At 44.7% G+C, this 13,699-nt stretch overlaps 1 protein-coding gene across 14 annotated transcripts in view; it reads left to right on the top strand.

Annotated features, from left to right (window-relative positions):
* Positions 1–13,495, top strand: part of LOC121440947 (protein transport protein Sec31A) — a 57,191-nt gene extending 43,696 nt beyond the window's left edge. For 8 of the 14 annotated variants that reach the window (XM_041642000.1, XM_041642011.1, XM_041642008.1 and 5 more), the window contains 6 exons: positions 4,152–4,190; positions 5,548–5,606; positions 8,291–8,554; positions 9,970–10,089; positions 11,869–11,940; positions 12,930–13,495. In XM_041642000.1, the coding sequence (XP_041497934.1) occupies positions 4,152–4,190; positions 5,548–5,606; positions 8,291–8,554; positions 9,970–10,089; positions 11,869–11,940; positions 12,930–13,109 (734 nt within the window). In that variant the 3' untranslated portion in view covers positions 13,110–13,495. The remainder of the gene's footprint in view (positions 1–4,151; positions 4,191–5,547; positions 5,607–8,290; positions 8,555–9,969; positions 10,090–11,868; positions 11,941–12,929) is intronic. The other 6 variants (XM_041642014.1, XM_041642013.1, XM_041642010.1 and 3 more) reach the window with 1 other exon arrangement.
* Positions 13,496–13,699: the final 204 nt, after the last annotated feature.

The following is a 13,699-nucleotide window of genomic DNA, read 5'->3' as shown; positions in this document are numbered from 1 at the left end:
CTCCCATGCTAGCAGAGTGCTCTACCACTATGCTATAGCCCGGGCCCTTATGGTTTACTTGAGCTGAAGTGAGCTCAGTTATCTTAAAATGTCCTTGATTTTAAAAATGATTTGTGGGCTTCAGGCTGGCCCAGTGGGTAAAGTGGTTCACTTTTTGCAAGCCTGACAGTTTGGTCCCAGCAGGGCCCCATGGTAGAAGGGCAGAAGTGACCCCCGGAGGTTGTCCTCTGCCCTCCACACACACAAATAAAGAAAACTCAAAGTAAGGCCTCTGTGCACATTGGCATTTGAGAGTAGTTTCCTTTCCAGGTTATAATGGGCATTCATACCAGTGGGGCAAAGCTTGAACTTGGTTAGTCCCTATTCCTAAAGCTGTGCTGGCAGAGTCTGTTCTGTGTTTTGCTGGTTTTAATGCTAAGAATAACTCACATTGGTAGAAGTTTATCGTAAGTCTGTGGTAGAAGCATTCTTTTCAAGTAAACACAATAAATGTGGATATAAAATATTTTTAAATTTTCCTGCTTCTAAGTCTTATGCATGGTAGAGCCCAGAATTACCAATACACCTCTTTTCCCCTTCTCTAATATGTAATATTAGCGTGCAGAGAAGGAAAATGACTGTAAGGACTGTAGACACCTCAGTTGTCTTCCCTTTATCCGTGGATGCTCGCTCAGTGGGTGCCCAACACCACCCCCCCCCATATGTGCACAGTTGAGAATAGTGAGAGGTTAGCAGTGACCGAGACACTACAGGCGCTCTGCTGGCTGGAAGGGCAGCGGGATGCCTCGGACATGCCAGACAGAGGGACAGCTTGCGCTCTTCGGTCTTGAAATGAGGCGAGAGGGCTGAACAGCATCAGATTGTGTCCGGCTGCTCAGTGATCTTCATCCTAGAGCCTTTCTTGTTTAGTTTACAACGATCACTTCCAAATCCTTATTATCTTTCTTAACTACAAATAGGGATCTGGCCGCACATGTTTCAGTGATGCGCTGCAGACACGGCAGTTTGAGCGTTTACAAATGAGCCCCAGCTCAGAGTAGAGTTCCAGAACCATCCTGGAAACCTGGATCAGCCACCATTCAGAGCAGTGGATATGATCCTTACTAAAGGGTAGAGTGGGTTCACGTGAATCCTCTTAAAGAGCAGTGCGGGAAATAGAAGAGGACTCACATGCGTTAAATGTTTTGGACAACATCTAGCATTTGCTATATGTTTTGTATTTAGGTCCTCACAACCCCAAGAAACAGAAATCTTAGTCCTGTTAAAATTGTAGCTGACGAGACAAGAGCTTTTTAGGAGTTGTGAGCAGTCTCGGGAGTGTGCACACTGGTCTCCGTTAGCGGGGGTCTGTGTCGTCACAGCCTATGCTGGAGGTCTCTTGGTGATAGATGCTTCCCAGTGGATTTATAGAAATTCCCCAAACCACTGCTGGGGCATCTGTCACTTTATAACAGGAGATGAATAATTTGCACAGCATTATTCTCCTCGGGCAAAAGTGCATTTTGCCATGAGGTAGTGGATGCTGTACAATTGCTCTAACCTGGCTGAGACAGAATGACTAATGGGGAAAACAGCCAAACTAACGCTCCCTGATACTCAGCATGCACGTGTATGCCCGTTGCCTGTTAGCCTGCATGTAACCTTCCTTTACATCTCAGGGGCAGTCGCCTCACCATGTCCATTTTGGATTCCCTACAGTTTTTGTTGAAGTTATATTATTATGAGTAGACATCTTGTCTTATTGTAGTGTGTCTTGAACCGTGGGTTTGTTGGGGATTTAGAGATTCCAGTTGGCCAGTGGGTAATTCCTTTTGGATCCTGCAGACTTCCGAGCTTCCTGTTAATATATGAGTGTGTGTGCCAGAGGCTCAGAGGAATGGGTGCTGCTGCTAGAGAAGGGGGGGCGGGAGGTGGAAGGGGCAGGACTGGACAGGGCTGAGCACTAATGAAGGAGAAGGCGAATAAAGTACTCCCACACTGACTCAGAATGGAGTATAATAAAGGGGTTCTTTATTAGAAGGGACTCACAGATCACAGTCCTCTGCACAAACGTGGACAGGAACCAAATCCAGCATCCAGGCTAGAGAGGTGAGAGAGCAGGCCCGTGCACCTATTTGGTACCCAAGGCCATGCCCAACCTGGTCCAGCCTCTCAAAGGCCATTGGCTGGAGGAGGATCCCTAAAAGACTAGGGCCATGATAAAAAGCGCTGGCTGTGCAAGCCTTGCAGCCTAGGTTCTCCAGAACCCTTGTGAAGCTGAGCGTGATGGGCCGGCTGCCTGGAGTGAGACTCAGTGACAAAGACAAGAGAGACCCTGCTTCAGCACTCCCGCAGGTCTCCTGACTGCCACATGTGAGCTGTGGCATACCCACATGCACACATGCACATGCATGCACGCACACTGAATACCACATTTTTACAAAAGAATATAGATAAGCCAAAATTATGTATTAAACTGAGATAATGACACGGTTTATTGAAACTAAACATGTTTAAACATTGCATGATTTGATGGTAAGCAGAGTCGGTGAGCGTATAATGGGAGAAGGCTTGATGATTGTACAAGTTTTCCCTATTCGGCAAACCATGTGTTTTGGTTCCTCATTCAAGCTACCAACTGGCTGCTCTCTTGGAAGTCTTGACTCTGATTTGGTTCAGATTCACTGCTAACTTTGAATTTGACTTCATTCCGACCTTAGTATCATCACTAAGGGATCATGTGAAAGTCCTGTGCAGACTTCTCTCTGCTGCTACTTGGTGAAAGCCGAGTGTCCCATGCTTCAGTCCCCAGGCTTTTTCTGTTCCCTGTCCCTTCCTGTCAACAGGGTGAGGAGAGGGCATATTGCAGGCACTCTCCCTGAAGAAGCTTAAAGCCAACCTGTTTCCAGTACTTGCAGGTGTCATCTGTGATGTCGCCAGCACAGATGCTGAGGTCTGGAGGTGGAGCCCAGCTAGTCTCCTTTCAGAGCACACAGCGACCCTCCATACATTGGCTAGCTGTAGTGTGAGTGTATTATGTCTTCTGTGGGCAGTGAGGCTGTATGGAATAAAGTCATCACGTAAACACAGGCAGCATGGATCATTCTTTTCTTCAGTTAAACCCTAGATGAAGAGATTGGCTTGCACTTAGAAGCCATATGGTAAGGAGAACATGTCAGGGAATGCCGGAGTCATCTTCCGAGCAGTGGATCTTAGGCTGTGGCACCCTCTCCTACCTCTCGCTTTCTCCAGGATGTGTGTCTTGGGTGGAGCTCAAGCCCAGTTGAGTTCATCTTCTTTTGTCTCTTCCCTTGTCAAGTGAAGCTGGTGGGTTCTGAAAGACTGTGTGCTGACAAATGTAGCCACTTTCATGCTTCTGATCTGTGGCAGGCTGTCCACAGAGTGTGGTCAGCCTGTTTGCTTCTCTCCACTGCTGGAGGCTTGACAACAGTGCTGGCGTCACCTAGGGGCTCACTGGAAAGATGGCATTAGGCCCTGTCTGAACATTACACTCTGCTTAAACAAGGTTCTCAGTCAGCTTAGGGTCACAGCTCTGAATGCTGCCAGCATGGAAACACTTGGTGCCATGTGGTGTGAGCAAGTCTCATCTAGGGTGCTGTGCTCGTAGGACATCCTGAGCTTCATTTGTCAAACAGAGAAGCTGTCAAGACAAAGACTAGGGAACACTGGTCTCTAAGTAAAGGGTAAACCTCTTTTAGAAGAGATAGCATAGTCAGAGGAGAAAATGCTGTTTAAAAGTTCATTGTATTTGATACAACTTTAGGGAATTTACCCAAAGAAACTGATAACTTTCTTAACTGAACAGAAGACATTTCACATAACTTGATTTAAAAGTGAGTCTTAGGGTAAATGTGGTAGTGCCTGTGTGTGATCCCAGCACTTGCAAGGCTAAGGCAGGAGGATTATGAGTTTGAAGCTAGCCTAGACTACATAATGAGCAACCTGGGCTACATCGTGAGCAGTCTAGGCTCTCTAGATAGAGACCTTGTAGTAAGTAAATTTTAAAAATTGTAAAGCAAGTTTTGTTCCTTTGAGGTTCATTTGCTTTTTCTGGGCGCTGTTAAGCAGGGAAGGAAAAGTATAATGTGATTGTTTGAGCTTAGAATGTCTTTCATAATACTGTCTAAGTGACTTTTACATTTTATCTACAGAAAATCAATCTTTCCAAGACCAGGCATCTGTATTGGAAGGTGAATTGGTTGTAAAACATACATTTGAAATACTTTAATCATTAAATGCAGCTAATGAATGGACATTAACAATAATGCATGTGAATGTACCCTAAATCTGATTGGTATCATTTTTATTTGGCTTCTTAATTGAATCAAATTTTAGAGTGATTGAATGTGTGTGATAACTTGGAGCTTTAAATCATAGAAGCTGTGTATCTTACATGAGCATAATGACAGGGTTGCTGTATCAAGGTAAGGATATGAGGTGATGGGAGAGATTGGAATGATTCCTCTGTGTGGTGGTATGTTACACATGGCTCAACAGCCTGAGACCAGCTCCTAAGTGTTCAGAGCCTATTCAGCCTCCTGTCTCAGGTGAATTTGTAGGAAGTGAGTTCTATTTAAAAAGCAAAGCAGCTAAGTCTGTTATGTTTAGGAAGAGAGCTGGCCTTGTTTGGTAATGTTAAGCACGAACCAGTTTCTTTTGTTTGCTAGCAGTTTTGTTGTGATTTAATATGCATATCAGCTTAGCAAACAAGGGGGAATTCTGAAGAAAGCACACTGGAAACGGGCAGGCAGCACTTCCCATTACCATGCGTTCACTCACACAGCTGTGCTCCAGCAGCCGGCCGCTTCCATAGTGAGTAAAGTGACCGCATCAGAACTGGGCAGTTGTCGGTGTCAGGTGCTCTGTAAAGTAATGGTAGTAAAACACCGAGCTCTTCCCATGGCCATTTGTACTTTGAGATGCTGGGGTGGTGCTGGGTTTCCAGTTTCTGATGAAACTTTCTGTAGTGTCTATAGTTTCTTAAGACAGGAAATTATGAGAATTACTCCTGTTGTATAGGTGAGCTCTGTTTTTTTGGGTTTTTTTTTTGGGGGGGGGGGTGTTTGTCTTGTGGTCCTGGGCATGGGACCTGGGCCTCCTGTTCTGGGCAAGCATTCTGCCGTTGAGCTGCTATCTGGCCTGGGCTCCTGAGTCTTATTTGATAGGACTGTGTTTAGCATCTGTGATGTGCTTGCTGAATTGCATTTCCCTTTATTCTTTGTATGTTAAGGGTGTACACCTTGCAGAAGTATACTCGCCGATCTGTGCCTGTTATCTGGAGAGAAGGGTGGACTGGCTTTGGAGGCTGCCTGTCAGTTTAGACACAGGACTTCAGCCTCATCTTGGGACAGTCCCTTCCCTCTGAGTAGCACTGCTCTCAGATATGATGCCTACTGAGGCAAGCCCTGTGTGACCCTGCGGATTGCTCGAGCCTGTATGGCTCACAGACTGTACCCCTCACAGTTGAGGGGGATGTAGGAGTGTGAGATGAGCCACTTTCTTCCTTTCAGGGTTCTGGAGGAAAATGACTTCTGTTGTCTGTTCCAGGTCCTCAGAATGGTTGGAATGACCCTCCAGCTTTGAACAGAGGACCTAAGAAGAAGAAGGTAATGGAAAATCCCTCTACCCAGTGGATGTCTTTGCTGTTAGTCACCTGTAGCCATGTAGAGCACAGCATGCTTAACTGATCCTTCTCAAGGCAAAGCTTGCTGATTAATGCGTGTACAACTCATTGCACCAGGATTTCCTCTAATTGGGTGACAGGAAGGCAGTGACAGACTGCTGTTAAAGCTTTACCCTGTGCTGAGGGTGGCCTACACTTCCGTCCCAGGCTCGGGGACCTGGGTGGCCGAAGCAGGGAATGACTTAGGAGCTGGGACTTAGCTTGGGTTGAGCTTACATCCCTTCTCTCACCGGGTGCTTGGCAGCCAAGACACTTCCTGCATGTTCCATGTCCACACTCCCTCTCTGCACAGTGCACCTAGCTAGCTACCTAGGGCCTCCATTTTCAACTCCTACGCTGAACAGTGGAATACTTTCTCCTCTCCTTAAAGACCACTAAACATACTTTGCTATGTTCAAATGCAAGGGTAGAAAGGCTGATCTGGCCTGAGCTAGGTTTGGACACGTGCAATAAAGCACAACTGTGTCCGCAAGCCAACTCTTAGGAAGAATTTCCTGCTCACCATCTGTGCCTACACACGGTTTAGCCTGCATGTGATTAAAACCAGAGGTATTGTGAGGTGGACCTAAGCAGTGGATAAATAGTTTTACAAATTATTTTATCAGTTAAAATAGGGAACAAAAACTATACTTCTTAGTAGCCAGCCCCTCCTGCCTTTAGACACCTTAACAAGAAACCTCAAACAACAACAGCAACACACCTAGGACCACTGAGCAACCTCATTCATGTGCTCAGTCTTGATAGTGGGTTTCTAATCCGAACCTTTCTCCTTTTTTTTTTTTTTTTTTTTTTTGCTTTGAATAAAGCCTCTTTACCACTTTTGCAAATCTATGCAGACCCTTACTTATTTCAGTCCTCTGAAGAAGAGACCATGAACCAGTAAACACAACCCAGATCCCAACTACAGGTCACAGTCTGAGGCCAGTCTTGTCTGGACCCTGTAGTGAGACCACATCAGCTGACCTCTCCCACCTGTGACCAACCTCAGTAAAACCTTTTTCTGGTGACGGCTATAATGGGAAGCCCCCTTAAAAGGCAGGGTGTCACTCTCCTGCAGGCCTCAAGCAGCAGGAAACAGGATTTCACACTTTGCTCCTAATTGTTTCAGTTCTAGCAGTGATCACGATTATATTTTGTAACCAGTATAATTTATAATTACATTTTAGGTTTTCTTTTGCAATATGTTTTAACGATTGTGTTTTGTCTCATATTTGGCTGTGTGGTGGTATCAAATCCCTTAGAACTAGAGTTACAGACAGTTGTAAGCTGCCATGTGGATGCTGGGAATTGAATCTGTGTCCTCTGGAAAAGCAACCACTGCTCCTAACCCCCGAGCTATCTCCCCATCCCCTCATAATATTTTTTAAATATTTAATATTTAAATATTTCTTAGTTTTTTCCCATGTGCTCACAAATGCTTGTGTGTGTGTGTCATGCACACTTGTGAACATGCCACAATGTGTGTTTGTAAGTCAGAAGACAGTTTGCAGAGTTAGTTCTTTTCTTCCACTGTGTAAGTCCCAGAGATTGACTCAGGCCCTTAGACTTGGTGGAAGTTGCCCTTACCCACTGAGCCATTTCACTGTCCCTGTCACAATATTAAATGAAGAAATGCCTGTACTTAGCATTGCTTATATGTCAATAATTATTACACAGTGTCAATAATTTGAACACAATATGGTATTTTTCTTCTCCTTTCTTTGAAGCTATATATATTGAAATTGAAATTCTTGGTGATTTCTTTCCTCCAAGTATAATACTGAAAGGCTAGAACATAAAATTGGGAGACATTAAGTTAGTAAGGAAACCCCAACAAAAGGTAATAATAACCAGAAACTTAATCTGGTATTTTTAGTGCCAAGTAATAGCTACTTAGTGATCTATGAAATTGAACTGACACCCTTTTGTCATTTAATATGTGCACATGCACACATGCAATATATGAGCACACATGTATGACACATTGGTTCCTGTACTGCTACGTGGAATGCCATGGCCTCCATGACTGTTACTGTGAGTCTGTGTGAGATGACAGGGAGAAGACCCTTAGTGTATTCCTCACCCATGTTAGCCATATAGGTCTACACTGATGTTTGCCTCTGGGATGCTGCATAAGATTCCATTTGAAAAAGGGTTCCACTGCAATGAAAATTTAACCATGAGTACTCCAAGACCTTTAGTTTTATTAGCTAAGTGTTGGCAGAGGTCCAGTCCCAAAGAAACACATGGAGGTCTACATTAATTATAAACTGTTTGGTCCATTAGCTCAGGCTTCTTATTGATTTATTCTTACATCTTAAATTAGCCCATAATTCTTGTCTGTGTTAGCCACGTGACTTGGTACTTTTATCAGTGAGGCATTCTCATCTCGCTTCCTTTGCGGCTGGGTCACGACTGCAGACTGACTCTTTCCTCTTCCCAGAATTCTCCTGTTCTGGTTGCCTCGCCTGTACTTCCTGCTTGGCTACTGGCCAATCGGCATTTTATTAAAATACAAGTAACAAATCTTTACAGGGTACAAGACCATTGTCCCACAGCAGCTAAGGAAATGTTTTCCTTTTTATTCCTAGTTTTGGTGTTTTAATTTTTCCCCTCATCTTTTAAAAGATGCCTGAGAACTTCATGCCTCCTGTTCCCATTACATCACCAATCATGAACCCTGCTGGTGACCCCCTGTCACAGATGTTGCAGCAGCAACCTTCAGCTCCTGGGCCACTGTCAGGCCAGGCCTCCTTCCCACAGCCGCACCTTGCAGGTGGCCAGCCCTTCCATGGTGTACAGCAACCTCTTGGTCAAACAGGCATGCCCCCATCTTTCTCAAAGCCCAACGTTGAAGGGGCGCCGGGAGCTCCTATTGGGAACACCATCCAGGTAACATAAATTTGGCATAGGAAGATGGCTCGCTTCAGTACGTTTCTATTATATGTAAACTTACACAATTCTAGTTTCAAAATAGCAACCCCATTTTAGGAGGTTGATTGTGCTTATGTATATTATTTTTCAATTACTTGGTTATATGGAAGCTTTTGAGACAAGAATCATACATTTTGGGAGTGCATATTTACTATGTCTCAGTAATTATAGTATTTTAATCTAGTCAGTACACAATTTAAGTTTGGTTGAGTATTTGCTGCATCTGGAGTTGCTAAGTAAAAGCTATTTTATAGCTTTTTCTTTTTAAAATGTTAAATAAAAATATTAGGAGTTACGTTATTTAATGTGTTTGTTTAAAACCTACTAAGCTAAACTAGGTGTGGTGACACACTTTTAATCCTAGCAATCAGGCAGAGGCAGGCAGATCTCAGTTCCGGGACAGCCAGGGCTACACAGAGAAACTCTTTCTTGAGGAAAAAAACCAAACCAAAACTAAAAAAAACCCACAAACAACAAAAAAACTACCTCCAGAGGGCGACACTTTCATACTTTAGCTGGCTGTACCTCTAGAGGGAGACACTTTCTAGCTGGCTGTACCTCTAGAGAGAGACACTTTCTAGCTGGCTGTACCTCTAGAGGGAGACACTTTCATACTTTAGCTGGCTGTACCTCTAGAGGGAGACACTTTCATACTTTAGCTGGCTGTACCTCTAGAGGGAGACACTTTCATGCTTTAGCTGGCTGTACCTCTAGAGGGAGACACTTTCTAGCTGGCTGTACCTCTAGAGGGAGACACTTTCATACTTTAGCTGGCAGAGTCCCAGAAGTTAAAAACATTTAACACCTTTCACAGTGATACTTAGGGGACATAAAAATGTGAAGAGCTTGGGTCAGTATTCAGTATGAGAAAATGGAACAAAGAAAGTCCTGCCTGAGAGGAAGGCTGTAGGTGGTTGTTGAGAGATCATCCTGACTAAAGAAGTTCTCAGTGCTGCAAGTTGCATCATCTGAGTTGGTTCTTACCCTGTCTTCAAAAAACAGAGTGTAACAGAAAAGGAGTAAAAGGATAGAAGAATGCTAGGATAAACAATAAGGGATTATGTATGTAACTAGTCAGTTACTCAGGCTGTGTGTGTGTGTGTGTCTGGTGTGTTAGAGAGAGAGATGTAGGAATTGATCCCAGGGCCTCACATTCATTGAAAAAGCTTCCTACCATTTAGCTAGAGCCCCAGTCCATATAAAATCCAAGCTGCTCAAGGAGCACCAGCACTCATAATGGTATCTTATCCTGGGTAATTTCACACATTAAGTCTATAAGGTGATTGGTCCTCTCTTTCACATAGAATCAGGATTTTGTATATGAAATACTTAATGGTCATTTCTGATTGTTTTTAAAACACTAATTCTTACAGCACGTTCAGGCTCTGCCAACAGAAAAAATTACCAAGAAGCCTATTCCAGATGAGCACCTCATTCTGAAGACCACGTTTGAAGATCTTATCCAGCGCTGCCTGTCTTCAGCCACAGATCCTGTATGTATTTTGCCCTGAGTTTATTTAGTTCTAAGTATCACCTGGGCTGGAGAGTTGGGTCAGCAGTGAAGAGCACTGTTGCTTCTGCGGAGGACCTGGGTTCATTCCAGCACCACATAGCAGCCACCCACTGTCTGTAATCCTACTCCCAGGGAATCTGACACCCTCTTCTGGCGTCTGCACACACATGCCGGCAAAACGTGAATACACATAAAAGTAGTAAAATAAAAATCTCTTTAATCTTTTTTATAAAGTCCCTTGTTCCAGGTCCTACAAGTTGTGTGTCAGAGCTAATAAGGCTTGCACTTAGTTTACTCGGTGGCATAGTGAACATTTGACCTTCATGACAGCCTTATGATTGGTAGAGTCTTCGTTCACAGATGAAAAAGTTAAGAGGAAGACCTGCTGAGTAGTTTATTAGACACAGTATCTATCGTGCAGCACATTTAGTGTGCAGTGCTGCTCTTTTGGCTTCATCTCCTCTGCTGAGACGCAGGCTGGGCATCCCTGCCTACACACACCCTGGCACTTGTGCTTGCTGCCCCTTCTGACCACTCAGCTCCTCCAGGCCTCATTTGCTCAGGCCAAATTTAGACCTCTGCTCACACGTCAGAGCCTCAGGACTTTCTCTACTCCCCCAACACTGCCAGTCTCTTGTCCTGTTCATTTTGGACCATCTAGCGTAAAAATACTGTGATTATTATTTTTCCCATTTATTAGAATTTTTGATCTGGGGCTGGAGAGATAGCTCAGAGGTTAAGAGCACTGGTTGCTTTTCCATAGGTCCTGAGTTCAATTCCTAGCAACCACATGGTGGCTCACAACCATTTATAATGAGATCTGGTGCCCTCTTCTGGCATGGAAGAATATTGTATACATAATAAGTAAATAAATCTTTAAAAAAAGCCGGGTGGTGGTGGCGCATGCCTTTAATGCCAGCACTCGGGAGGCAGAGGCAGGCGGATCTCTGTGAGTTCGAGACCAGCCTGGTCTACAAGAGCTAGTTCCAGGATAGGCTCCAAAACCAAAACCACAGAGAAACCCTGTCTAGAAAAAACCAAAAAAAAAAAAATCTTTAAAAAAATATTTTTTTGATCTGTAAGACTTTGTCTCCGGTATAGGACATGGTAGACTTTCATTAAGAATGATGTGCTTTTTCTAAGGCTAGTTGGTGTGTTTATTTTTAAAACCTCTCATTTTAGGTTTGGGAATGTCTCCACTATGCACTTGAGTATGTGGATTGGAACAGGGTGTGACTCTTAATTTCCGGATCTGTCTCACCACTTAACTCTTAGTCATCTGTTTTGGAGGGAGGAGGTCTGGGGATCCACATCCCCCGGGGGACGGGGCACATGCTAGGGGAGTGTTCTTGCTGTGACACTCACCCCATCTTACTGCCAGAGATGCTTCCTTTGTCTTTTCTGGAAAGAGGCAGGATTAAACAGAGCAAATGTTGGGAAGTGTGTAAATGGGATTCCACAGTTTCCCTGTTTTCCTCTTATATCGTCTCCAGTCACTGTCTCTTTCTTCCATGGCCCTGATCCTTTGCTGTCACTGAAGGTCTTTGAACGTGTCACTCCTTGTCAAGCAATTTCACGATCCACATGAAACTTTCTTAAACCCCATTTTGTGCTGTGAAAGCGAGTCATCTCCTCCCTGCCTTCAGTAGAGAACTAATGTCCATCCACTAATTTGTTTTTGAGCTTATGGTCATGGTGGCTCCATTGCATTGTTGGCGTCTAAAGATTCAAGTGTAATGCCTGTTCTTCTCTTCTGCAGCAAACCAAGAGGAAGCTAGATGATGCCAGCAAACGCCTGGAGTCTCTGTATGACAAACTTAGGGAACAGACAGTAAGTTATTTCCGGGACAAAGTGAGTCCTCTAGCAAAGACCAGAAACACAAACTGGACTGCGTGGCCCAGGGTAGCTGGCCCGCTGCTCATTTCATGGCCATGTGTCAGAAACCAGAGACAAGGCAGGGACTCTTGTCCATCTCTCAGGAGTCACAGCCTGGCCAGGGATGTTCTGTGACGGAAGAGGACCCGCAGCAAGGAGGCCGCTTGAACTCACCTGCTGCTCCTTGGGGAGTTCAATAGCGACCGTGCCGAGAGTGGAGGGACAAACGGTGCCTGACGGTGTTGTCATCGTCCTGTCCGTCACACTCGTGAGACCCAGAGCAGAGAGAGCCGATCTAGTAGGAAGGGCCGTGTCTGACTGATCCTAAGGAGAGTCTGCTAAAGTAAGGGGTATAACGAGAGACACCACGACAGAGAGCTAGACTTGGAATTTAAGAGGTGGCGGGCAAGCCAGTGTGGTGGGTGCAGGAGAGTCAGAAGTACATCCTCAGCTACGTAGTTCAGTGTTAGCAGAACATATCGTAAGACACAGAGAGGAAGAAGACACAGCCAGGTAAACTTGAGAAAGTAGGGAAGGTCACTTGAGCCCAGGACTGTGAAACTAGACTGCATAATGTAGCAAGATATAGTTGCAAAGAAAAAAAATAAAAAACCAAAAATTTAAATGCCAGAAGAGATTGATGCATGTGTAGTTCATCAGTGACTTTGCAGGAGCCATCTTACCATGGTTCTACTTTAAAATGTAACATTTACTTGGTCTAACATGTTTGCTTGCTTTATAAATATTCCAGAAATGCTAGCTACTTATACATTCTTAAAGAGTCTGTTTCAGGCTGTGTTTCAGTCTCTGGAGTTAATGCTCTCGGGGTCTCATAGGACAGTCCCCTCATGCAGTCCCTTTGTTTTAGGCTGTGTGTCAGTCTCTGGAGTTAATGCTCTCAGGGTCTCATAGGACAGTCCCCTCATGCATTCTCTTTGTTTCAGCTTTCCCCAGCCATCATCAACGGTCTGCACAGCATTGCCAGAAGCATTGAGACGAGGAACTACTCGGAAGGGTTGAGCGTCCACACGCACATCGTCAGCACCAGCAACTTCAGTGAGACGTCCGCGTTCATGCCCGTCCTCAAGGTTGTCCTCAGTCAGGCCAGTAAGCTGGGCGTCTGAGACAGCAGCCCAGCCCGTTGCCATCACTGCTTCTCCAAAGAAAGCCATGCTAAGACTGGACCAACCCCTCATTAGCATGTTTCCGTGGCAGCCACTCAGGAGCTTTGACGTTATTTCTGCAGGTACACTCACCCTAGAACTGCTTGAACCCTGGTGCTGTCTTTCTTTTAACCCTCTTGCCCATTATGATTTCCTGTTCTGCAAATAGAGTTTGCCCTGGACTGCACACAGTGGCTTCCTGAGGGCTCTGACAAAGAGTGGATTTAAATCTTCGGTGTACTTTTTAGAAAAACTGCATCTGGCTGTGTATAAAATGGACCTAAAACTAAATTTCTCTCATGTCTTCCCTACTTTCTCCATCAATCAGATTAAAGTGTGTAATCCTATCTTACATGTTTGTGGTTTTTTTATTTCTTTACATTTTTATTATATTTTCTTTATGGGTATACCACTGTGTATATGTGGAAGTCAGGGCTGTAGGGACCAGTTCTCTCCTTCCTCCATGTGGCTCCCAGGGATGTTACTCAAGGTGTCAGGGTTGGCCTTTGCCCACTGAGCCATCTCCCAACCCTGTGAGTGGGGCTGTACTT

The sequence above is a fragment of the Microtus oregoni genome, unplaced genomic scaffold (assembly GCF_018167655.1).
Source record: "Microtus oregoni isolate MIOR12 unplaced genomic scaffold, Mior012 000072F_ref0000427, whole genome shotgun sequence".
NCBI classification, from domain to species: Eukaryota; Metazoa; Chordata; class Mammalia; order Rodentia; family Cricetidae; genus Microtus; species Microtus oregoni.
This window is presented reverse-complemented; position numbering and strand designations above follow the sequence as displayed.